General features: G+C 50.3%; 6 protein-coding genes across 6 annotated transcripts; 4 read left to right on the top strand and 2 right to left on the bottom strand.

Annotated features, from left to right (window-relative positions):
- Window positions 1-5,191: 5,191 nt before the first annotated feature.
- J7T55_012839 (sulfate transporter) lies at window positions 5,192-7,658 on the top strand (the record flags this gene model as incomplete). The annotated part of the gene is made up of 4 exons (XM_053141469.1): window positions 5,192-5,513; window positions 5,577-6,292; window positions 6,391-6,730; window positions 6,943-7,658. 4 exons carry the CDS (start codon window positions 5,192-5,194, stop codon window positions 7,656-7,658), a joined length of 2,094 nt encoding a protein of 697 aa, XP_052995188.1.
- Window positions 7,659-9,043: 1,385 nt separating this feature from the next.
- J7T55_012838 (mannosidase) lies at window positions 9,044-11,934 on the bottom strand (the record flags this gene model as incomplete). Its single annotated transcript, XM_053141468.1, has 5 exons — window positions 9,044-10,240; window positions 10,300-10,365; window positions 10,448-10,467; window positions 10,651-10,775; window positions 10,847-11,934. The coding sequence occupies 5 exons, from the start codon at window positions 11,932-11,934 to the stop codon at window positions 9,044-9,046; spliced, it is 2,496 nt and encodes an 831-aa protein (XP_052995187.1).
- A 4,457-nt stretch (window positions 11,935-16,391) lies between these two features.
- On the top strand, window positions 16,392-17,409 carry J7T55_012837 (uncharacterized protein; the record flags this gene model as incomplete). Its single annotated transcript, XM_053141466.1, has 3 exons — window positions 16,392-16,458; window positions 16,587-16,936; window positions 17,350-17,409. 3 exons carry the CDS (start codon window positions 16,392-16,394, stop codon window positions 17,407-17,409), a joined length of 477 nt encoding a protein of 158 aa, XP_052995186.1.
- Window positions 17,410-18,724: 1,315 nt separating this feature from the next.
- On the top strand, window positions 18,725-20,447 carry J7T55_012836 (xaa-Pro aminopeptidase family enzyme; the record flags this gene model as incomplete). The annotated part of the gene is made up of 4 exons (XM_053141465.1): window positions 18,725-18,925; window positions 19,000-19,465; window positions 19,903-20,115; window positions 20,185-20,447. 4 exons carry the CDS (start codon window positions 18,725-18,727, stop codon window positions 20,445-20,447), a joined length of 1,143 nt encoding a protein of 380 aa, XP_052995185.1.
- A 785-nt stretch (window positions 20,448-21,232) lies between these two features.
- Window positions 21,233-22,297, top strand: J7T55_012835 (short-chain dehydrogenase reductase 2; the record flags this gene model as incomplete). The annotated part of the gene is made up of 3 exons (XM_053141464.1): window positions 21,233-22,027; window positions 22,126-22,169; window positions 22,243-22,297. The coding sequence occupies 3 exons, from the start codon at window positions 21,233-21,235 to the stop codon at window positions 22,295-22,297; spliced, it is 894 nt and encodes a 297-aa protein (XP_052995184.1).
- Window positions 22,298-22,596: 299 nt separating this feature from the next.
- J7T55_012834 (glycosyl hydrolase family 3-4) lies at window positions 22,597-25,408 on the bottom strand (the record flags this gene model as incomplete). Its single annotated transcript, XM_053141463.1, has 5 exons — window positions 22,597-22,898; window positions 23,074-23,214; window positions 23,322-23,532; window positions 23,773-24,666; window positions 24,884-25,408. 5 exons carry the CDS (start codon window positions 25,406-25,408, stop codon window positions 22,597-22,599), a joined length of 2,073 nt encoding a protein of 690 aa, XP_052995183.1.
- Between the last annotated feature and the right edge of the window lie 722 nt (window positions 25,409-26,130).

The raw sequence follows: 26,130 nt of genomic DNA, 5'->3' as shown, positions 1-26,130 counted from the left end.
ACGAATTTGCTTGCGATAAGTCAGACTGCATTGGGATCAGTGGTTGTCGCAGATTCAGTTCTAGGATTGCAGGATAGCGAATGGATCAGCACTGTCAGTTGGGCATGTGAAATTTGAAATTTACGACGTGCATTGCAATCCGTTTGATCCAGGACTCCACTGGCAGCGGCTTTCATATCGAAGGGAACTTGACTAGCCATGAAGGGTAAAATCCAATCTGTTCTCCCCACCCTCTCGGCCATAAATCGGTAGAGTGTGTGAAGTAGAACGAAGATGCCTGCCTACTTAGGTACCTATTGCGGCCTGCGGTCCAGTTGTAGCCACTAATGAAAACCACAGAACTTGCTCGCAATCTGTGTGTCTTCGGCTCGAGGGACTAGAGACTTCATGTGTCGTGGTCGCAAGAACCCACTCATCCGCGTATTTATATCTAGTTGTATCTTTGTTTTCCTTGGCTATTTGTCTCGGCGCCCATCTGAGAGAGTATGAGTATGGGAAGCCCATTTTCTTCAGTAGTTCCATACATCGCCAGCAACCTACAGGGTGAATCAGGACCTCGGCTCTCGATGCCACCAGCATCGCCACCATTACGGCAAGCCCGTAAGCCGGAAGATCATCTAGGTGTAGTGTATGCCACCGGGTTGGCTTGACCCACCCTACCCAAGGATCTCGTTGTTTCTGGTATATCGACGACGTGTCGCATTATGGGTTTTCTACCCAGCCCCTGGTTGCTTATCTTCGATTATTCTCCGTGAGCATTCCTAGAGATTGTAAGTGAGGATTGCTGCCGCGGGGCGGTGATCTCTCGGTGTTGTAGCAACAGATGCGTTGGACTCGCTCACACTTGACTGCTTTGGTATACCGAAGACAGGGAAGATTTGTATTGTATGCAAGAGGATAAGGTAAGCCACAGGACTAGCTAGGGCAGCAACGCATCATGCTGAGAAGGCATTAAAGGGCCGATGATGCTGTCACAAGTCTGAATCTACTGGACAGCGGACACAGCCTGCATGGCAGGTCTCAGACTCGTCTTCTGGCGACGAGTGTGCGACCCGTCATTGGTTGACTTTGTTGTGACTCAATCCACACCTTCCTGTTGGAGCCTGGGACAAGAGTCATAACAGCGTAATCATATGAATGCACGTAGGTCCTGTTTTGTAGCTCAACACCAGACAGCCTTGCGTGCGCCGCCTCAACACTGTGGGCATTGGCAGATAGACGGTTGGCTAGAGTAAATTTTGAGCAGTTGATTGCCATCCCAGTAGCCCAAGAACCAGTCGCAGCCTTGTGGTTTTTCAGTCAAGTACGCATGTCTTCTCAGGTTGATTTGACCGCGGGACTTTTTGTCGATATGGCTGGGCACAGGACGCTGCCCCTAATTCTTCACGGCACTTACTTTCCAAAATACAACCCATCCTGGTCGGCAGACCGAGGCCAAAACTATGGGCAGTGCTGAAAGTAGCTTATCCAGCGGCTCTCAAGACGTGAGTATCTGTGGGTCCTATTCAGGGGCAGGCTGACGACTGTTATTTACTATTCATTTTCAGTGCTCAACGTATCATCACAGCGTAGCGGTGTTCCACAAAATGCTATGTTTATCTCAGTTTCACACTAAGTTGCTCCTGAACGTGTGCCCTGCCTCCTAAGTCTCCCGAAGAGTAGGTTTACAAAATATTGTAGTGCACGGATAAATATTTGTTCCCCCGGTCTTGGATCCGGAAGGCCGGAGCGAGGGTATCATCTTATCTGATGAGAGGACAAGATTCAATCAGAACAAGCTTTGTCGGTGACTCTTCTTTAGCTGGACGTGTCACTGCATTTTCTTCGTCGCAGGACTTGGGATGACCCAGTGAAAGTAGTCTAGAGGGTGCTCTAATTGAAGCACCCAGAGCTCCTCTTTGCTATACCGAATGAACGCCGCTTACGTGAACCAAATTTGGATGTTCAGCTGGGCATGGAGCGGCTGAGCAAACAATGAATGGCACAGCCAATCGCCCAGGCCCGTGGCGTCTGGGGAAACCTTGTAACGACCCATCCAGGTCGGAGAAGCCGTGACGGAAACGTCCTGCGCCAAGTAGGTCTTGCATCAACTTGGCAAGCTTGGCCCTGATCACCACTTTACACAGGGTAGGAGGTTTCAACGTCTTGTCATCGCCGAGACGGGTTTGACAGTTCAGTTCCTCACGTACCAAGAGCCAAGCCAAAATTGAGCTTAAAATCATCCGAGGTGCCCTAGCCTGCGCACAAGCAACAATGATCCGAATGCTTGCCACAACCATAGTGCCACAAACATAGTGCCACAACTCGCCTTGTTCGAACGTCTCATCTTGGGATCATTTAAAACAGTGCATCTGATCTCTCGCCTATCTTTAGAAATCTAGTGTCTGGCCGTTGAATGAGCCGGGGCGTACGGCTCTAGATCTCAGAACATCCCGGAATCATCTTGTGCGGTGGTTACAACCGGGGCTCACTTCGGACCCGTTCCAAAATATCGGGCACGGGATGCAGCTGTGAAACATTCGTGAGGTCGTGCCCTCGCAGTATTTGAGTTGATTGCCATGATAGGCGTTCTCCACCACAGTAAACACTTCAGGATGCTCCACAGGGCTGCCATTATAGGCGTGAAGACTTACCCGCTCTCACATGGAAGTCCCCGGAAGACTTGCCATTGGCCAGGGTGGCATCATAGGCCCCTGTGAGATTGCTGGCAAATTTGGCCCTTGACGAGTGGTCAAGTCGCCTCATCCAATCTTAGTTCGCTCATGATTGCTGATCAGGCGAAACGGCCGGTGCGAGATAACGTGCCCCCAGCAGAAGCGACAGGGCCTGCCCCTAATCGAGAACGGGCCCTTTGACTGTGTCGGTGACTATAATCGGTCTGTTCATTATCAAGACTGCATGGTAAGACATCATGTTGACAACATGCATTTCCAAAGCCAACATAGCACACTCCAGGTCGTGCTGAGACTACAGTGGGGAATGATTGTCTCGCCAATGAGGCCTGCAGGTGAGCAGGACACCACCTTGATGAGGACATACTCGCAGACTTATCTTCGCGACGTTGCAAGAGAGCTTGGTGAGGCAACTTGAAGGGCCTGGTAGGTGCCGTGGTTAATTTTAGGCTTTGAGAGCAGATCTCACACCCGCTTCGTGCCGCCCGGATAACTGGCCCGGCAATTCCTAGTCGCAGCATCCATGTCTTGAACTCAACATGGTTGGATGGATGTGACCTAGGCACGTACATACGTCTATGATGAGTCCAAGACCGAAGCCCAGGATCGACACGGGCCAACTGCCATGTCACCACAGGAAGGAAGGGTCGAATCGATCGTTCAGGACAATCTGTCTGGCCGCTCAGGTTATTGATTGGATTGATTGGAGGACGCGGGAGTGGTGCAGAAGAGTGCCGCAGGTTGCAGGTTTCTCTATTGATACTCTTTTCCCAGGCACATACAAAGGGGCAGCAATATTGCGACTGTGCACATGACCTACCCTTTCTGGTGCAGACTAACATTATCTCATGCGCGACGGACCGCCTCTGCAGGTTGACAAGGCAGCTCTTGCTTAACATTGAACACCCCGAGGACGCACGCTCGCGCGTGCTTACGGTACAATGGTCGCCAGCCCATGGTGCTACGCTGCCACTGGACCTGCAGAACTGCGAACAAATTCTCAACACCAAGCATGGGTGGTCGCGGGTGTCGCGGCGGGTGACCTACATACTGTAGACCACCCAGCGAGGTGGACTGGACTGGACTGGACTGGACTCGTGGACGCTGGTTGCCGAATTCGATGTACTTTGGTAGGGGGGTCGCAATGTACATACCGTACATAGTAATAATAGTCGCATGCAAGCAAGCCACTGATGGAGGGTAGGGGACCCCTTGCTTCTACCAATCTCATGGGTCAAGGCATAGCAGAGCACGCTACGCCATCACGCACCCGTCCATTCGTCGTCCGTCGTCTACCAATGACTACCATCCATCCTCCTCATCCGCCCAAGCCCAAGTTCTTGTCCTTGGGCAGAGACATGGGTCGCCCTCAAGGCTGAGCGGCAGTCAAGACGGATGCCAGCCATACCGATGCTTCGATCGTTCCATGATGTCGGCCGTCTGCTCGCAAGCTGTCGGTCCACATGTCGGTGAGTAAATAGAGCCATGTCCGTACTCTGATCTCATCACATGTGTGTGAATCCCGAATCCCTGATGCACTCGGTCCCTACCATAGCAGGGTGCTCATCTACTTGTAATCCAAGAAACACAAGCTGCCGTCAGATCGTGCCGGCCCCAGCGCACTTCTCAGCTCTGATTGCACGGCGCGGCTCCAAACTAAGTTCTCGGATGAGGAGGTCATGATGGGGTCTCCCCCGCATCCATGGGCCCCGACTCAGACGGATAGTAATGCTTCGCCTCCCGGCCGCCCCTTTCTCCCCAGCTGTCAGGGGCGACAGGAAACACATCAGCAACATTTCCCTGAACCTTGCCTTTTGAAGGGTACCCCGCACAAGCTATACTATGCACGCTATACAATGTACTTGATGTGTTTCCTTAGCCCGCTCCGTTGCTTGTATCGCAACCAACTGGTCGCCCGTTCACCACACCACACCCTCTCGCCGTCATAGGCCGCTGCCATTGGACAACTGAGTCGGCCCTGGAGCTGCATCTCTCTCTCTCTCTCGGGGCCACTCGACCAGAATAGGTAGCTGCCGAAGACACAAGGACACTGGTGATGGGTTTCGTCTAATTTTAGTGGTAGTCCCTCTTATCTGGCCCAAGCTACCTGCCCTTTCTCCTGTGACTGACAACATCCCGAACACCGACAGCATTTATGGGGGAAGGGGGGGGGAGGGAAAGACAGCTCCGTGATGGTGGCTACTTGTCATGTCGTGTGCGGCAGGCTCTGGGTGACTATTGCGATACTACAGCACAGGCGGGCCCCTGCACTGCACCGCGCGAGCATCAGTCACGTCGGCTCAGAGGCTCATACATGGTAGGGATCTTAGATCTGCGCATGACTTCCGTCCCAGGCCCTCACAAGGTTCAAATACATAACCTCCGCCCTCTTCGTCGTCTTGGTAGATGCGAGTGAAAATCAGAGCATCCGACTTTGTCACCTCATAGGCGCTCCTTTCGCATCTGATCCCCTTCAGCCTCTTTAAATTCTTCCTCCCAAGACTCAGGCAGCTGTCATCATGAAAGTGGTCGACGCTGTGAAGAATGACGTCCGCACGGATGTGACCTGGAATAAGGTCGGTCGGCTCACGACCAAGGCCGCGAGGGCTCTCCCTTCTGCCACCGCGCAATATCTGATCGACAAGGTGCCTATCGTGGGCTGGCTGCCTCGATACAACCCCCGGTGGCTCATCAACGACACCATCGCGGGCTTGACATTGGGCTTGATGCTCATTCCTCAAGGCCTCTCCTATGCCTCACTTGCGACAATTCCCATTCAATATGGCCTGATGTCGAGCTGGTTTCCATCTGCGCTTTACGCCTTCATGGGAACTACCAAAGGTGAGGATTCCATAAAGCCACATACGCCGTCATGATGCGTGTTGCTTACGAGATACAACCCAGATTTATCTACCGGTCCGACCTCCCTCATCGGGCTCCTGACGTCGGATATCGTTGCGTCGTTCGGCGAAGAATCACCATACTCGCCTCAGCAAATTGCGTCTGCGGTTGCCCTGTCCATGGGTATTTTTGGTATTATCATGGGGTTCTTGAAGCTCGGCTTCTTGTTGGAATTCATCTCCATCCCTATCATAACCGGATTTATCTCGGCTGTGGCCATTACCATCCTTCTCAACCAGATGGGCTCTCTGCTTGGCTCCGACGTTTCATCCGACGGTGCTGCCAGTCAAATACATGACGTCTTCGCTAATCTGGGCGGAGCGAGTGGTCTAACATGCGCCATCGGCTTCTCATGCATCGCGTTCTTGACCATCCTCGACAAGTCTGGGAAGCGATGGGGTGACAAGAACAAGATCATTTGGCTTCTGTCCATCCTCCGCGCTTTCCTCGCCTTGGTCCTCTACACAGGCATCAGCTACGCCGTTAATCATAACCTTGACGCAGACGATTACCTCTTCAAGGTGGTGAAGGTGAAATCTAATGGATTGGAGACGCCTACAATGCCTTCCATGGACCTTATTAGCCAGGTTGCTGGCAAGAGTATCACCGTGTTCGTTGGCGCGGCTATCGAGCATACAGCAATCGCGCGGGCGTTCGGTGTGAGAAATGATTATATTCCTGACCAGAGCCAGGAGCTCTGCTACTTCGGGGTTTGCAACGTAGGTGGCTGTTCCCATCCTCCTAGGCCTTTGGCCGTGCTGATGCATATTATTCTGGTGTATGCTCATGTTCAGTCACTGACTCGGGGGGTTCCTAGTTTTTCAACAGTTTTTTCCACTCAATGGGTGTCGGCGGTGCCATGTCCAGGACATCTGTCAACTCGTCCTGCAAAGTCAAGTCGCCATTGTCCGGATTTGTTACGACTGCTATCATACTGGTATCTATATACAAGCTAGTTGGTCTTCTTTACTGGATTCCTAAGGCGGCACTTGCGGCTATCATCATCTGTGCGGTGTGGCCTTTGATCTATCCGCCCTCGACCTTCTACCGCTTCTGGAAGACCTCCCTCGCCGACTTCATCACATCAATGCTGGCTTTCTGGATCACGTTGTTCTACTCTACCGAATTCGGTATTTTTATTCCCGTTGCCTTCAATAGTAAGTGTTGTTTTGGTCTCTATGTCCCGTAGCCCAAGGCACAGTCCTCGTTATCTGTTTTTGAGCTTTCATGCTTTTTTTTTTTGGCGAGGGCCATGGACGACAGCCGACAGAGTTTGTTTCTCTCGTGAGGTCAAATCGTGTCCCTTCGTGTTGAAGCCTCTTCGAATGCCTGTGATTATAAACCATCTGATTACTGACACTGTTCTCAGTTGTCTACCTCATCCTTCGTCAAACATTTGCATCCATCACGGCGTCTGCTGTACCGCCACGCTCAGAACTAGCCTCTTCCCTCGACGCCGCGCGCGGCTTGCCACCTTCTCACGCCGCCGATCAGATGATGCAAGATGTCCACGTCTTCCGCTTCAACGAGTCGTTCTTCTTCCCCAACTCGCACCGCCTGACGGCACGCATCCTAGATTCGGTTCAAACTCATCATGGTCCCATCTACAACGGTTCGCGGGGCGCTGAAAGAGAGCGTAACTGGTCCGTGGTGGCCGAGAAGCGGATAAAGCGTCTCCGGTTGGCAGCCGGTGTCACTGACCCCTCGGCCCTGCCCCCTATCGGCTTGGTCGTGCTCGACTTTGGAAGGGTCAACCACATTGATACCACTGCCGTAACGCATCTCAAAACCCTAACTGCCGAAGTCTACAAGTACGGCGGCAAAGGTGTTGAGTTCCGCTTCGTGGACATGAGCCCTTATGTGCGGGAGAGGTTTGAGAGGGCCGGGTGGAAGATTGTGGACGGCAGCGTACCGCTTGCTCTTTCAGAGGCAGATGAAGCCAAACAGACTAGGCTATTCAACTCTGTCGCCGAGGCGGTCATGACGCCCAGAATGAGGGACTCGTACTTCGAAGAGCAATTTCTGGAAAAGTCAGACACGGTCAACACGCTGAAACCGACTGCTTCTTACTTGGAAGATGCCTGAAAGGTTTCTCCGCCTAGATGGAGCCGAATTGATGGCATGGCGGGATGACATGTAAGAAGCTGAGCAGGCTTTGGCTTATCGATGTGACCGTACCGAATGTTCTTGTTGTTTCCCCGGGAATTTCCTTCTTTCAAAGTCGTTCATTTCGTTGCTGTAGCACTGAAAACAGGAAAACACCAACTGTCTTTACCACGGGCAATATGAGTGCAAGGGTGTGAAACTCGTACTCAACAGAAATCTGACCCAATTTACGATGAGTGAGGAGTTGTACAAGGTTTCATCGTTTTGGAGGGCTTGTATTGCTACTGGAAATTATGAGTCTATGCTTTAGAGGCATCTTTCCACAGATTTCCAGGCCGTGTTCAGTCTTTTGTTCCGTGAGCCGCGGCCCGGAAATCTATGCACCCGTCCGTAAAGCATTTGAGACTTCAACTTATTTCTTTAAGTCATTATTCTTGACAATAACTTTGAACAAAATAGTACACGGCTTTCTTGAAAGACGTCGCTCAAAGGGCAGGACACAATGTACAAAATTTTGATTGGTCCTTTGTTCTAGCTACTAATCATAGGCAGCATTTATAACCCACTGCTGGTTCGAAAACACACCCGAGCAAGCGAGCAAGTCCTAATCATTGAGTAGTTGGGGGTCTGCTTACAACTCACTTTCCTTCTCGGTTACTGCCTTGGCATCAATCAACCTCGGCGATGTTGACCAACGCTGTGAGCATTGTCTCTGCACCCCCGGAAAGGCTCCCGGGGCTCGGACTCATGGGCTTCATATGTTGCAAGTGCGGCGAAGCAACACTGGACAAAAAACTCGGGAGGTGCTTCGACGCAAAGTGCGGGCACCAACGCTGCCTCAGCTCTTGCGTTATCTTTGATGAAGCAGGACGTATGTGGAAAAAGCAATTCGCAATTCCAATTAGCTGGATCTGCGTCTGCGGTCGTTCTCATTCGGTGGTAGGTTCGCTAATAGGTCGATCTACGCGGCCAGTCTGCTGTAGTACACCTGCCTTTCTCGCTTTATATAGCACAACTGGAAGGCTGTGCAAGGGCTTGAAGTTAAGCTGTCCGTTCACTCTGGGGACTGCTGTAGATATAACGCGACTTGTTTTGTACTTAAGGCGAACACCTTGGGGTAGTTGCATCGATCTAGAGCTAGGGGAAATTGAGTGACGTGGGGGTACACGGGAGCTTTTGACTCGTACGTTCAGCATGGAATATATATTTTAAAAATTATTTTTCATGCGATTATCATTCATAAATGTCTTAGAGCGAGTGTGTATTCTTTTTAAAAGGGCCTATCGGTTTACCAAGAGAAAATTTGATAGAATCAATCAGCCAAGTGACTTTACAGAGGCACATTAAAAATACATCTAAGCTAATCATTCAAATCTCGCAAAATCAGACCGGTAATTCGTCATCCTCCTCACATTTCTACTACTTCCGGCGTATGAACCATTGAAACCCATGTACGTCCCAAGACTTGGTGGCAAATCCTCCAATCCCGTGCCCCATCTACTTTCGTTCCGCCCAAGGGTAAGCACCAAAGTTTTTCCCTCGGTGAAGAAGCTGTGATCCACCCAGCTTTTTGTATACGGAACACCATTGAGTGTCGCAGATTGGATAAAAATTGCCTCGTATGTCGGATCGAAATTGATGTTGCGGATGGTAGCAATGTTGCCTGTGACCGGGTGCGTAATATTTACACTGGCAAAGTAGGGTGGGGTAATTAGATAGACGTCTTGTCCAGGGTTAGGAAACATTCCAATCATGCTAAATGCTAGAAAACTTCCCATAGCACCAGAATCGTCGTTTCCTGGGAGGCCAGCGGGTGTCGGACTAAAGAAAGCTGGTATGTAGAAGTGTGAGCGCTTTGCAGAGAGCGCAGGACGGCCAGCGTAGTGATATTGAAATACAGTGAGGAAAGCAGGCTCGTTTCCGATGTAAGTGATATTTTGGTCGTGGAGGTAGTCGAGTCGGCGAACAAAGCTTTCGGGGCCGCCGTAGAGCGCGATGAGTGTTGCTTGATCATGGGGAACAAAACTAGTCGGGTGAGTACCTTGTAGCGAGAGCTGACAGAAGGGAATAACATACAAGCCATATTCCCAGAGGCTACTCTCAAATGTCTCTCTGCCGGAATTCTGCAGAGAGCAAGCAATTCCTGAACTGTCGATATTGCTACAAGTTAATGGATCCTGGAATTCCCAGGTTCGATTCAGAAACTTGGGCTGGAAAAAGCCTAAGAAGCCGGTGTCCACTTGCCCAGTGGACGTGTTGAGGAAAGACGTCTGGTCGGCTCTGTAAAGGTTCTGCCAGTTCCCGCTCGACGCGATGTATTTCTCTTGATCAGCTGTGTTGTTCAGTGCAGCAGCTAGCTCGGAGATGCAAAAGTCGTTGTAACTATACTCGAGTGTCCTGGAGACACTACGAGTCATTGTCCCAAAGCCCTTGTAGTCGAAGTCCTGTACCGGAATGTAGCCTAGAGCTTTCCAACTGTCAAGCCCACCGCGTCCATTACAACACCAATCATAAGGTTCGACTTCAGCGTCCTTGACTACTGCTTGGTATCCAAGGTTCCACTGCGAATATCAGCTTCTCGGAGGCCCTCAATGGAGGCGGTCTTCGGTTGATTGCTCACATCAATGCCACTAGAAATACTCTTGAGGTACGCGTCGACGAGCACAACATCCGCATTGGACCCACCCTACACTTACTGTTAGAAAATGCAACCGCTGGATGCTGATTTAACTAAGACTTGCCTGGGTATAGCCCTTACTGAGACTCACTGCAGCATTTTGAGTCAGCTCTCAAAGCACTGAGGAGCATGTCTGATACGAGAATGGGTTGGGATAGGAAGCCATGTGGGTGCAGCTTGTCTCCCAATGTGCTGCCTAACAAAAAGGCTCGAAGAAAGCAATTAATGAAACAGACAACGGGCAGCAGATACATCCTCCAGAAAAGGCTAAAACTATATCTGAGAGTTGCTTACTGCGGCAATCTGGCAGCCAGCCAAGATGAGCGTAAGTATCGATCAAAGATCTAATCATTTCTTCCACAGCTCTGGGGTCAACAATAGTCAAAAAGGGGATCTGTGACCTGAAAGAATCCCATAAGCTGGTACAGTGAATCCCAAGTCAGTACTGAGCCTTCAAACGCGGGCAGTCAGCCCTATTTTGTCAACTCACCAGTAGAAAGAGTCAAAATACGGCTCGCTACTCGACCAGAGCGGATTCTCGCCCGTATAATTCTGCGGATTGATCATTGTGCGGTAGTACCCGCTATAGAAGTTTCTCAGGAACGGGACATCCACTCCCTCTGTGTCAACAGAAATGTAGCTCAATTTCTCCCTCCATGCAGTTCTTGCTGCGTCCCGCACACCGTCAAAATCGAAGTCCGGGATCTCAGATTCAGCATGTGCACACGCCTGATCGACACTGACAAAGCTTGTTGAAGTTCGCGCATAAATGGGACGACCTCCATCAGCAAATCGTACGAAAGCGCCACCAGGAAGAGGATACCCATTGATGGATCGCGAAATCGTAAATTCCTTGACGTCCGTGCTGGCCCGGCTGTTTGAGTAAATTCCATTGTCCAGGATGTCAGCCCCCGAGAAGTCAGTACAGAAGTAAAGCACGTAGTTGCCTACGCCAAAGCTAGGAGAAAACCTCGCATTTCCAGTGATGCGTCCTGTCGTCGCGTCGACAGCTACGGTTCCATTATCCTGCCGGCTATCTTGTAGGTCCGTCAGGTCCTGGAGAATCAGAGGTTGGCTATCGTTGCCCGCAGAAGCTGGAAAGGTGAACTTGAAGATCGACGTGTGGTGGGTTGTGGTCATCTCTGCTTGAATCGCCGAGTCAAGGGTGATGCTGAAATAACCAGGCTCCGAGATAACGGAATCGTTGTTAAAGGCGCCGAACCCCGCGCGCGACCTCTTGGGGAACACGCAGTTATTGACGTCTCCGCCGGGGCAGCTGGCGAAGGGAAACAGTGCAAAGTTGCCAAGAGATGGGCTTCCCCCTGTTCCGGAATCATGCATTAAACTGAATCCCGAGATGTTGCTGTCATCGAGGGTGAAGCCGCCCTGATTGCTCCCACTATTCGTGTCTGCCACGGCTTTCGCCATGCCATAGGGCAACGAGGCGCCTGGGAAGACATTACCACCATTGCTGGCACCGATAAGAGGATCGACAAACTGTAGATTGTCGACAACTTGCGCGGTGACCACTTTGGCGGCCGCAACCACCGCAAACCATCGGAATATGACGGGAAACATTGCAGTGGAGTGGGGTATAACGAGCGGTGCGAATGAAACGACGAAGCTGAAGCGAGGCACTCACGGCCACCTCGGCGCCTGGCGTCCAGTAGCCTGAGGTGGAAAGAAAATGTAGGTGTTTGAGCTGATGGTGAGCTTGGTCACATGTGTAGGTACAACGTCTAGATAAGTACAACTGAGGCAAGTTTGATCCTGCGGTGCCGGTGCGATCAACATTAGACGTACTTGTAGACATCCGGGGCCTCCTGATCCACAGTGCGGGAGGGACAGGGTTCAAGTGCATCTTCTGCCCGCGTTCAATTAAACATCCGTACTTGATGTAGGTCTTGGGCAGGGCATTTGGGCAGGGCAGGGCAGGGGCAGGCGCATACTGTAATCAAACTCAAGCGGGAGGTGGTTGCGAGGCGCATGGGTACGGCTTGCAGCACGCGTCGATCCGGAGCAACCTGCATCATGTCATGAAATAATTAAATGTAACCAGCAAGCTGTGCGCTGCTTCTTCTCTGGCAGGGTTGAACCGGATGTCTCTATGTGTTGCGACATAGGAAAGCATGGTGGCATGTAGACTATGTATGTGATGCATGAGGGGGGGTAGCACTGCACAAGTGGCTTTGTCGCGCGAGAAGGGACGAACTCATCGACAATCAAATTCCCGGGTGAGCCGGTTGGCAAGGTTGGAGATGGACATGGTTGCCAAATCGAAGGTCGGCCAACGAGAATGAGAATGAGCAGGCCGGAGCTTCGAGCTTGCAAAATTACGTAGCGTAGCCCAATCGATACACTCAAAAGGTTTGCAGCCCATGTAACCCTCGCCTCTTCTGTACAGGTGGACTGCAGTCATCCGAGCTCGCTGCACACATGAATGCGAGCTGTCCTTGTGCCTTGCATGGAACCATTAAATGAGGCCCAGTACATCTTACCACCCCAGGCAGGTGGGAATGCTTGCTGTCTGGAACGATGCAACCTATAAGCAGATGATCTTTGTGGATACTTCGCGGAGATAATCTGAGTTCGTGCTGGGATGCTGTCAGCTGCAGCTACTGTGTACGCGCCCACCTGGCTAGTCTATCAGGGTCACGCTGGCCTGTGTAGTGGTTGCTGGAGCAGGTACCGTCGCACGCATCCGCCTTGCAGCTGGCCTGGCCCTTAGTCTGGAAAGATTGAGGAGTAAAAGCAGCCGAGATCGACTCAACCTCCCAAACATCCTAGTCAGAATGCCAGTATATTAATCACGGCTGATGAAGAAGGCGACAATACTACCCATTTCGGGACGGCATGAACGTTTTTATGTTAGGAATACTAGGCAAGTTCCCTCACCCAACACAATCAAAATATTGAGAGACAAAGCTTCAGATGGCGCTTGCAAAGCCGTCGATAAATTTGATGTCACGTGGACGTTGGCTATTACAGTAGCCGGGTCCGTACTTGGCTCCGGCCTCATTACCAGGGAATCTTGATAGTCCCCCCGCCTGTGACCATAGATACGAAGTAGAGAGCACCATTCTGGCCCACATTATACGAGTTTAGCGCATTCACTAGAACTACTATTATGGGCACACAGAGGCATTTACCGGCAAATTGGAAATACCAACATCGCAAAGTGAACTCATCGCTCAGCAAGCCAAACATCTGGTACTTGGTATCCGACAGCACCAAGTAAGTGCGCGAACCGATCTTGGACCCAGAGCTTGCCTGCGGGATGAACTTGAGGTTGAGAGCGTTACAGGATATCGTGATCCCATAAGTAGACTCATAGTTGGCCCGGTCAGTGCAACATCGTCCTATATTAAAAGCATCTCAGCAGTATCGTTTGGAACATACTGAGACAAACGGCTGCCTCAAAGCTGTTTCTTTTTCACCAGCTAGAATGCTGGGAGTTTATGTGTATGAAAGCTGTAGTGGGTTGTCAAAACGAATTGAGTATTGGTTCCCAGTGTCAATAAGTGGGTGCAGAAGACTTGTCCTATTCGTTACCGGTATAACAGGTCGTGTATCCTGAGGTGATGCCAATTTGAAACTATGACAATGGAGCCATTCTTTAAGTCCATGAAGTATCTGATGATCAGGTTGAACATGCTAGCGAAGGAGAGTCTCGGTCTGCAATGTGCAGACTTGCTGTGCTTTGCGGCTGCTACAGGTATAATGAAGGTAGCGAGCTTGCCCTCCATGTTGGAACCTCTAGTCTTGCTTATCGTGCTAAGTTGAGCAAGATAGCAGAATTGAAAATTGTACTGACTGGAAAATTGTGACTGGAATAGAAATACAGAAAGCTTTCGTGACTACCAGGGCAGTCCTTAGCGATGGCAAACTATGTGTTTTTAAGTCCTCCACTTGTCGTCACAGGGGCACAACTGGAGGGGTAACAGCCTCTCACAGAGTACTGGACAGCCCCGAATCCTCTGCTAGAATATGTCAATTTCTTAGAGATTTCTGACAAGGTAAACAGTTTCGTGCCTTGCTAAGTGCTATTGGGCCGTTAGCCCAGTCAAAGTGACACTATTCCGTCCTCTAGTCCTTCGTGGAACGAATATCACATCTCTTCCCAAGCGGCTTGCGGGCCGTCTAGGCTCTAGAACATGGGCTATAGGAGATTGGACGTGTATTTCGGTAACATAGTTGACGGCTATCGAGTCTAATTAGAGCCTGAGAGAACCAGCACATAGTGATCCGATAGATAAACGGTCCATTGAGCCCTTGTAGTCCTTGGCGGGCCGCATGTGCTCTGAATGTTTAGCAGACACGTGGTTGGAAATATGATTTGACAAAAGCTTCGGTCAAAACCGAGATGCCTGAACATATCTGCGGTAAACTAAATCAGGATTTGTGGCCGGAAAGAAGCCCTCATGAGATAATTGTAAGTGAGGATATGTCTTTTCTTCTTTTTTTTTTGTGCCTCCCTTCTTCTGTTGGGAGACAGAGACAAAATTTTAGACAAAGCAGAGACCCACGAAAGGTAGCAAAATCCGGGCCCCAGTGATATCACTCATTTATATAGCTCATGCGAGCGCAATACAAAAGGATTCAGTGATATTGGTATATATCCTAGCTCCAATCCATATCTCATCTAAGAATAGTTTGAGTTTTGGGGAGGGCACAACATGGCGAAAGCAGCGTTCAAAGATCAAACATTGGTGACGCTAGTAGAATCGCTTATTCTACTATTAGGGGCTTCTCCTAAATTAAATGAGCCAGGCCAGCTGAGGCGACTTTGCTGAGGGTAACAGATATAGCGATGAAAAAGTCAACTTAACATGACCCGAAGGCGCATTGTACGCGCTTTAAATGAATGAGCGCTCTCTGATGAATCGGGCCCGTCGGCCTTGCTCAGTCAAGGTAAGTCGTATAAGAATTTGTTGGTCTTTCCCAAGTGTTAAAAGGTGACACGATAAATAAATAATATCGTCAGGCCACAAGTGTGCATGTTTTGAACTACATATAAGGGTCTGGAACGCGTTTGCGATCTCCCGCTAGGAATCAGTGTGCTTTTGTGCCTTCATTACATTTCCAAAAAGAAAAAGAAAAAATTAAAGTGGCAACAATGAGTCAGACAAGAGTTGAAGTATTGATATCCCCTGATTAAGACACTGTATTTTGTCTACACAATTGACACGCTCATGCTCAAATATATTATTCACATAGTATTATATTTGTCTGGATTGATAGGGGCTCTCAGAAGATAGCTTTTTAAGTCAGGTGATACTGGAGCACCTTGACGGCCTGGATGAGTGTTGGATAAGCTGCATAAATGTGTGGTAAGCTGCCCAATGTGTTTATACCCTGCACAGATGTAGGGTTGCCGTTGTTTAAGTACAGCGGAACAAGGCCGGAACATAGCAACGCGTGCGGCATATGAGAGCAACGATGTTCTTGGGCGACGGTGAATTGGAGGCCTACCTTCGGTCTTTAAACCAGTAGCTAGCACCGACAAGATCGAATACTGGCTCTTGCTTTCCGGTGGACGGCGCCCTCAAGCTCCAGTCTGTCTCGGTATCTGTAAAAGCCAAGGCCGCAATCGCAGTATCAAACGGAAAGAGAGGCGGTATTGATCTCAGATGAATGAATTTACGTGCAGAAATCACTTTTTGTGTGGCGAGCACGCCAGTGTCGAGCCCAGTCGCTCTTCCTGCTAAAGTGCACTAAGAAGTCACGGGTTGAGTTTATGCCCTCTGGAGTGATGTTGGCTCCAAAGAACACCGCCATCAGGGTGACCGGTGCCGCACCGGTCACATGCTCAATGAATGATCATCGGCCCTGAAGGTCTTGGTGACTCTTGGGTACATTTTGGGACCCAGGAGCCGTTCGCTTGCGCTACAATTAAAAAGTCCTCGGTGAGCCAGACTTTACTTTTCGATGTGCACAAAACTTTCGCACACGCTCACATTCCTTCCATTAGATCCTTTGCAACTTTTCGAACCATCGGATACGCAGCAACAACTTCTTCTGATCAAAGATCCAATATGGCAATATTTACTTCCGATGAAGGCGAAGGCGGTACGACTGCTGAACGTGTTGCAGTTGTTGGCAGTAAGTAATCGGATCGTGTCCTTCACTTTTTTGTGTGGCCCTGCGGATCCAAACTTTGTTTCAAGGACAATGCAAAGGCCTCTTTCATTTTCGCCACAGATTTGAATCGTTTGTTGACATCTCTCCAGTCATCTGCTTCTCGTTCTCGTGGATTCCGGTCTTCATCATCTGGAAACTCATTTCGATCCACCGGAGACGCAACAGAAGCCTTGATCAGGAGATAGAGGCCGGCAATATGCCTTTCCAGACAAATCCGTCAAAGCCCACCAGGGGCTCCTGGCGGCCTCCTCGGCCGGATCCACACAGCATAGAAATGACCAAATTCCCACAGGAACCGCTTTCAACTGTTTCGAGAAGTGATAGTCTTCAAAAGGAGTACCATGGGAAGCGAAGGCCAATGCCAACTCAAACCACCGATCCCAGGATAAGAAAGCTTCCCGATATTGACGATGCTGCAATTGAGGAGCAAGCAAACAAGGTTGGAGGCCTTTGGCGTGCGAGATTACAGTCAAGCCTGACCGAGGAGCACGCTCAGCCGCGTCAAGCTTTCAATAGACACGCAAGCCCGCCCCTCGACCGCAGGCCAGCTGAGTCGTTTGGTGCTCCGGGCCCAAGCTCCAGAGTGCCTCACAATTATCCACGATTTGCAAGAAGCCACCCTCGACCACGTCAAAAATCGTCTCAGAGAAGAATGAGAGATTCTAGCCCGGGTTCAGATTTATTTGTGAATGGGGGTCCCTGAGCTTTGGGAGCTTGCACTGGGTCATAGCGTTCTGGAAGCTTTGGCGGGATATCTTGAAGGGGGGGGATATGTGTCGCTGATGCAGTTTTGACTTCCTAGCTTGGGCCAATAGCACACATCCACTAGCACATTTCGTTACCCGGTATCAGGCCCTGCGCAGGATCGAGGTCACCCAGATAACAAGAATGGACTCGGGAAACGCAAAATGATCTTCACCAGCGACTACACCCCTCTCTCCCACACTGAATAAGCAACGAAAATCAAAAGCAATAGAATGATCCGGATTTATGTTTCAGCGGTGGCAATCGTCTCAGTCTTTCATGGTGCAATGATGCAGATTTTATGAGTCTATCAATCACATCGATTTGTGAAACATGAGGCTGTAGTTTATACTGACATACACGTGTGGTGCTGTAATGTCAACTTGACCGACGCAGTGGCCTCTGCTTTTATGTTGAACTTATAGCCATTCAATGCCAGGGGCCCAACTAAATGGAATCTGTATATGGCTACCTACCTACTTATCACATCACGATCGGCTACAGCAATTGTCTTTTGGAGTCAATATAGTTTTGAAGAAGCAAGCTGGCATATGTGTGTTGTCAAGACCTTCGGCCCGTATTTGTTTGTTAGCATTGATATTGATTTAGGGACACTCCATATAGCTGCTAGCATGCGTCAACAAAGTTGTGGATATGCATCTGAAGTTGCTACGATGCTCTTTTGGAAGGCCGAAGGACCTTGAACAAGACACTTGCTTACGAGGACTGGAACCTTTGTGAGTTTGCGAAAGAATTTGAGCTGCCCATAGGGTACAATACGCACTGACTATTGTAAAACATCGAGCCCCGCGCCTTCCGAAGCATACATGGAAGATATGCTATAGAGTCTTCAACTTTTATTTATTAGATGTCTGAATTTAGAGGTGGAGTAAAAGCAGCGGGCTAAACTCCTGCTCTTCGAACCAGTTGCAGAAATGGCAGGGGCGTAAAAAACCTTTACCAACGGTCGATATAGCTACTTTATATACACTAATATGTACCTTTAAAAAATCTGATCTATTCTATATAAAAGCTAATCAGTGGCCGAATAGTGCATACATAGAAGAGCTGCACTGAAGAACAGTAGAGCAACGCTGAGGACTTCTATGTCAAGATTGAGGCCATATCGTTCACTCGTCATGGCCTCACGTTAGATACTGACAAGTCTGGTTGATGTCTAGGGCCGAGTCCGAAAAAGGCAGGTTAGCAATAGGAAGTGGTTGAGTGGACGGGATTAAATCCCCGCCTCAAAGCAAGTGGACCCCGGCTCCTCGTCGCCTGGTGGGGTCTGGCGGAAGAAGCTAGACTGCGATCAACAATCCATCACCTTGGACCCCGTGTGTTGTGTACAATCAATTGAATGCTTTGGTCTAGCATTCATTTACCACGTGTATCATCTAATGCGTTCCCCCAAGGTTACTCATTCCTCAAAGCACTTCTAATTGTATGCGAGTCGCAAAGCAAATCTGACACCTTCAGCATTATGCGGGGTTTGTTCGCCAAGCTCGTCATTGCGGCGAGTACGTGCTTAACCTGCAATGCCTCGGCAGACACGACCAAGAAACCTCAAATTCAGATGCTGCCTCGCCTACGAGAGCAGGCTCAGATTGTCGACGCCTGGACTGAAGAACGCAAAGCACTGATCCCAGGAATTTTGCGAAAATATGGGGTTGATGCATGGCTCGTACGTTCCATCTCTTATCTTATGCAGAACAGGCCTATCTTACTGCACGATATATGTCGCTGATGTTGGCACAGATTAGTCAACGTGAATATGCCGAGGACACCGTCTTCTGGGCTCTCAAGGATTACGAGCAATTCTCTGCTAGGCGCCGCACAACTCAACTGATCCTCGCTAATGCCACGGGCGACTCACCATTATCATACACTTGGGTCGACAACACCCCTCTCGTCTGGTCTGAGCTCACGGCCGTCCTGGTCGCTCAGCAGCCACGCAATATTGCACTGAATACACACGCCGAGCTGGCCTTTAGCGGTGGTCTACACGCTGGCGAACGGGACGCAATTGAGGCTGCGCTAGGAGACTGGGCTGACCGTTTTGTCCTTGAGCCTATGATTGCCGTCGAGGTCGTCGCAACCATGGTAGAAAGCAGACTCGGCTGGTATCGAAAGTTAATGGAAACAGCCTGGGCGATCATCGAGGAGGCATTTAGCACCAGCAATATCATTCCTGGCAAGACAACTACCTTGGATCTAGAATGGTGTTAGTATAAATCTTCCCCCCTACGGTTGCCCATCCGTTTTTACGGAATCTTCCAGCATTCATCGCTTCGGGATTCCCTAGGTGACTAACGCAAAATAGGGATGAGGGAGCGGATTCAGTCGCTGAACTATACTACTTGGTTTCAACCAAGCGTGTATATTCTAACGGAAGATGACTGTAGTATGTGTTCCGAGTCAAGGACGCACAGGTTCCCCGGCGATAAAGACCACGTTATACAATATGACGACATTATTCAGTATGTAAAAGCCTTCCCCTGCTACAGTCGCCCATCCGTCTTTCACTTTCAGCAGAGTCTTCAAAATCACATCGCTTTAGGCTCTCTAGCAGGTAACTAATATACAGTAGTACTGACTTCGGTATATCTGCTTTGGGTCTGAATACTGATACGCAGCACGTGGGGTATGTGCTGAAACCAGGCGATACGGAGGACGACATTCCCGCCAGTGTACTTGAAGGTTTGAGAAAGGGCAATCGACTACAGGACATAACGAGAGATAATATGAAAATCGGCATGACGGGGAACGAAATACTGAAGAAAATTCGTCATCAGATGGACCAAGAAAATATTCAGGGCAAGATTTATTGTCACGCAACAGGAGAAATGGGGCATAGCGCTGGGACTGTCATCGGTAATGATCTTCTACCCGGTTCTCTCTATTATCTACCGCTCGATCCGATCTGGGACTGACCAATGCCAGGGATGACCAACCTGCAAGACAGTGTTCCATTCCTTGGAGATCTTCCCCTGCTGAAGAACACATACTACAGTATTGAATTGTTTGCGCAGCATTATATTCCGGAGAAAAACAAGACGGTCAACTTTCCTCTGGAAGAAGATGTCTACTGGAGCGAAGAGACTCAGACGTGGGAATGGGTATTTGGCAGGCAGTCTAAGTACCTCGTCGTTCATCCTCCCATGAATGGCAACACCGAGCAAATGCAGCTGGAGTTTGAGCTATGAGTACTCTATTAGTTAGGTCAACCCTGGCTGTGGGCCACTGACCTGGGGCACTCAAATTCAGACAATACGACCGGCCATTTCTTTTCCTTCACGGTTTTGAAGCGCACTGAAGCCGACGGAAGCCTTCTGACTGCATACTTTTGTTGCCACAACGAAATAAACAAAGCTCCAAGACACCTCGAGTTAAGTCATGAAGTCATTCCCATCGGTGAACGCGGATCCATTGTCAAGCATCCATATTGAACGTCTGGGGATGAGGATTCAAAGTTCTTTGCAAGGGAAAGTCCCCGTCAGGCAGCGGGCGATGATTTCAAGAAACACGAATTTTTTCAATTTTTTCACAGGCACTGGCAGCTTGTCGTTGCTGCGATTCCGTTTGATTATGCCTCGGCCGGGCTTGTGGACCTTCATCTAGTCCGCTTCCAGGAGTAACCCTGTCCATAACAAAGGTGGACAACACCCCGGGCTTCCCCAATTGAGTAAATTGGGGGAAGGCTCCCGAAGATTTGAAACGTCCCCAACGTGCATGTGCTCTCGGGCGACCCAGCCGAGGCTTGTGATATTGATCATCTCTTTAAGAGTGGAAGGCGAACCTGTCTGTGCCTAGTAAGTGGCGGTAGATCACGAAATTAAAAGATCAGTATTTGCCATGTACGCTGTCCGCGCATTCCCAATTACGTTACATTGATGACTTACACGAGAGTGCGTCCCATCACCATTGCCGATTCAGCCAAAGACCTGCCTATCTGTGCGTTGAATACGCCAATCCGGAGTCTTCTGCGAGAATGGCCAGTGTAGCGAGAACAATCGCTCCAGTAGCCCTTATAGCGGCCCTACTATACGTTCCTGCAGATCTAGTCGAACAACACTTGGGCGCCGACTTCGCGCAAAACACTTTCCCTCGCCTCGTCCAACCCATCCTGAAAGCTCTTGTTGGGCTGGGCATAGCCAGGACGCTGAACCGTGCTCTCAACGCACTCGCCACAAACAACTGGCGTATATTTTCCTCCCCGCTCGCGGGAATATGGGACTGGCCCAAGGAAATCGCCGTCGTGACAGGAGGGTGCAGTGGGATCGGTCTGGCTTTGGTCGAGGGTCTTGCGGCCAGAGGGGTCAGAGTCGCCGTATTAGATGTTAATGAGCCTCCACCAGCCGTGGCATCCAACCCGAAGGTCACTTATTTTAACTGCGATGTTACCTCTCTGCAACAAGTCGCCGAGACGGCCAACGCTATACGCAAGATCATGGACGGCGATCCAACGATCTTAATCAACAACGCTGGCATTGCGCGATTCAACTCGGTGCTCGACATTCCAGAGCATTCTTTACGGCAAGTTGTTGGAGTCAACCTGATGGCATTGTGGTTTACTACAAAACAGTTCTTGCCGGCAATGATCAAGAACAACAAGGGGCACATTATAACCGTTGCAAGTCTGGCGAGCTTCGTAGCGTTGCCGATGAGTATTGAGTACAGCGCCACCAAGGCTGGGGCGCTGGCTTTCCATGAGGGCCTGGCGTGTGAGATCAAACATCTGTACAAAGCTCGCGGTATCAAAACGAGTGTAGTGCACCCAAACTTCGTGCGCACAGCCAGTAAGCAGCCTCCGGATACAATTTTAGCTTCTTCAGGGAGAAGGAACTGCCTTATGCGTGTTCTGTTTCACTGCTTGAACCAAAGCTCTTTGTTGAGCTGCAGTTCTCGAGACAAGAACTGGGCATATGGTAGCCACATTCGACCTATTTTCGAACAAAACTCCTTCCTCAGTGCTTTTATGGCTAACCCAAAATGATGCAGTGACTATACCGCACGCCACGCGGATCGAGAGAACACAGAAGATGATGACAATTGAAGATATTTCCAACCCTGTATTGGCACAAATTTTTAGCGGGAGGGGTGGGCAGCTCGTGTTGCCCGGGAAATTAGATATTGTTACAGGAATCAGGGGTTGGCCTAATTGGATGCAGGAAGCTTTTAGGGACATTTTGGGAAGGGTGTCATGTCGATAGGGTCTCTAGCTGAAGCTTGTTTGTTCTTGCTGCGTATCTAAACCATACGGGATGCATATTAACCCTCTATGAAACGCGCCATAAGTGATACGGCAGCTTGCATGCATTTGTGTTTGTGATTAGTTCTCTATTTGAGTTCTCTTCAAGAGACGGTGATGCTCCCAGTCAGTCTCACATCCCGACTCGAAGCCCCAACACTGACACCAAAGGTTCCCTTGGGCACAACCCAATTCTGACTGGCTACATCCCAATAGCTGAGGTCTCTTCTTCGGAGGTTAAAGGTCGCGATACTACTCGCGCCGGGCTGAAGTAATAGTTTGGTGAATCCACGGAGTTGCTTGGGAGGCGCTGCCGGAGCACTGGACGGCAGTGTAAGATAAAGCTGAGGGACTTCGGCGCCGCCCACGGAGCCACTGTTAGTGATTGTTGCTGTCACGGTAGCCACTTGTTGAAAAAGGTCAGTTCGTCCGCCCGAGGCAACGGGTCCAGTTGCGGGACCTGACGCCGCTGTCGATGTGACGGACAGTTTGGAATAAGTAAAGTTGGTGTATGCTGTTATATGGAGCTCTGCGTTAATTTACTGACAGGTAATCAATCCCTGGGCTCGGAAGTCACTTACACAGTCCGAACCCGAATTCGTATCTCGGGACAATATTAGCTTGATCAAAGTGTCGGTAATCAATATATAATCCCTCAGGAAAGCTGTCATCTCCGGCAGCTACGGTCGTGCCGTAGTCCGTAGCGGACTTTGCGATAGTGTCTACTGTGCGTCAGTCATATAGTTCTATGCTGCGGCGCCCAAAGTGGCGGATCCTGTAAGGCTTTCCCTCAAGGCAGACGGCAGAGCGAGTGTAGTTATATACTTACAAGGAAGCTTTCCGCTAGGGCTTGTTGAGCCATACAAGATATCTACCAACGCATTGCCGCTTTCCTGACTGCCTAGGCCTGCCCATACAACAGCCTTAACACCATCAAGCGCCAGGATGTTCTCAAGGATAACCGGGCCAACACTCTGGACCACAACGATGGTATTCTTGTTCGCCGCTGCCACTGCTTGGACTAGGGCATTGCCATTATGCTTTTACGTTGTTAGCGAAATATCCACTTTTACGACCATGGCAGGCACCAAGATGCTCGAGAAACTCGGAGATTGGGGGATTGAAAAGTCAGGAATAAGAAGTGCGTGTGCTCGAATGAATTCTAAAGCATCGAACACCGTGACTGTGCAAGGACCAGCATGAAAGATCAAATATTGGCACCTGGGGAAGCGGGCCGTATTGGAAGGGAAGTCAAAGGGTGCAAAGAAATGGGAGATTACCCAAGGATCGAGGTTACTCCTGTCTCCAGCATTCCCTTCAACGGTGATGTATCCCTCGCCTGAATCTGATGTAACAACGACAATAGCAGCATCAGCACCCGACACTGTGCCGGCCACACTTCCCGTGCTGTCGCTACTGCTCACACTCAAGGTCGTGCCGTCGGCCGAGGTCCGGGTTTTTAATGCATCGTAGGGAGCTGAGAGATAGGGATACTCCGAAGTCCCGCTTCCCCATCCCTGACCAAGAGATCCGACATTACATCCTCTATCTGTGCAAGCATTAGCCCCGGCTGGGTTAACAACAGCTGCAGAGCCGACGAGAGCGAGTTTCGTGGGCTTCTTGAGCGGCAGGATCGAGCCTGTGTTTTTCAACAGAACGATCCCATCCCTTGCGACCGCTCGCACGTTGGTCTTGTGGTCTCCCTGGACGTTGGCCTGGATGTTGATGGAAGGATATCCCGCATCTTGTCCAACAAGATACCATGCCGCCAGAACTCGTCGCACCATATCATCTACGCGGCTTTGAGCTACCTGTCCGCTATTCACCGCACTTGTAAGCTGCGGTCCCCAGAGAATTGTACCGCCGTTGAAGTCGGAGCCAGGCATGGTCATATCAAGACCTGTATTAGCCGCTTGGACGGTCGAGTGCTGGGCATTCCAATCTGTCATGATATAACCCTGGAACCCAAGCTCCTGCTTCAACAACTTGTTCAACGCGTTGTCATTTTCACAAGCCCATGTGCCGTTGATCTTGTTGTAACTGCACATCACACTAGCCACTCCAGCTTTGACCGAGTCGGCGAACGGCCAAAGATAAAGTTCGTGCATGCTCCTGTCGTCGACGTGGCTAGACATGGTCTCGCGATTCTTCTCTTGCTCGTTCAGGATGTAGTGCTATTGTATTCGAAGTCAGCTCTCAGCGTACCGGACAAGAGTGCCAATGTGTGAAGCAGGAACACAAGGGTATATCCTGTTTAACACCATTAAGCCGATTTCACCAGACCGCTACAAGCTGCGAGGGCTGTTAAGGCAGCTTGACGATACAAGGGTGCAAGCTGATACAATAGTCCTGTCCCTTTGAAAGTTAAAGGAGTCCCCAAAAGCCGCTTACCTTTGCGGTAGCCTGGACACCCGAACCCTGCATTCCTTGGATGGTCTCCGCCATGGCAATGCCAGTCAAGTATGGATCGGGGCCAAAGCCCTCCCAATTTCGGCCACCCTGTGCAATTTTCCCGAGTGGCCCAGCTACGGGACCCAATTGGACGTGAACGCCGGCACCCTTTGCTTCGGCCCCCATGAACTGACCCCGCTGGCGAATCAGATCAATGTCCCATGTTGAAGCGGCCTGAATGCCGGGTGTGAAGGCTGTCGAGGCCTTGCCAAAGCGAATGCCTAGGGGACTGTCTTGTAGACAGAGCTGAGGGTAGTTGATAGAGGATATAGCCAGTGTGTTTCCGACGCAAGGCCCCTTGTCCCAACCCACGCCAGTGACAATGTTCACTTTCTCCTGGAGCGACAGCTTAGCAAGGGAAGCATTAGCTTTTGCGTAAGCCGCAGACCAGTCGAAAGTCTGGGCAAGAGCGGGCACTGTCAATGACAACCCGAAGGTCGCGGCGAGGCGGAGATCCAAAAGCATGGCGCAGATGCTGTTTGCGGACCAGGAAGAAAGGTGTGCCAAGACTGTTTAATCGCAGCACAGAGTTATGCAGACAGTTGAGCCCCAGTTCGCTGGGAGTTTTGAAGAGGACACAAAATGGGATGCTTTGAGATTTATATTGGCCGGTTAGACCGCAAAAGTCACAGACGTCAGTTCCTAATCCACCCCAACTTGGAGGCATTCAACCGTAATCAAGCCATGAGGGTGATCACGTCTTGTCCCTGGCAAAAAGTAACCTTGGTAGGGATGGTCCGGTGCTAAGTGTCAGGTCACGTTCATCCCGTTTGTCCCTGTCACCCCGTTTATTGGGTGAGCCCAGGGGCCCGCAGTAGATGGAGAGGAAAGAAGGCGGTGGTCAAGGCCCCATTAGGTTTAGAGACGACCACATCCGGCTCCAATAGATGGGTATGCACTGCAAGGCGTGCCGGCCTGAAGCTGGGGAAACGCAAAGCTGGGCACGCTAATACTAGCAAACACCCTTCGGCCCGCACAGCCCTTGATTAATTACTTGGCGAATATATCTTGCTTCCGAACCTTGCAAGCATGGCAGATCTTCGGAGCGCCCCGTGAGGAGTCTGTCATCGACCAAGGTCAAGGTGCTGCGTATCGTATCAATGTGACATAATGGCGGACAAGTTTAGTTTTTTTCCCCCCCTTCCCTTCTTTCTGGCCGAGCTAGCTGGCTAGGGTCCGGCAAGCTT

Source organism: Diaporthe amygdali (assembly GCF_026229845.1).
Source record: "Diaporthe amygdali strain CAA958 chromosome Unknown NODE_9_length_1275696_cov_64_842800, whole genome shotgun sequence".
Classification (NCBI taxonomy): Eukaryota; Fungi; Ascomycota; class Sordariomycetes; order Diaporthales; family Diaporthaceae; genus Diaporthe; species Diaporthe amygdali.
Note: the sequence above shows the minus strand (reverse complement) of the source record. Positions and strands in the feature narration are given on the sequence as shown.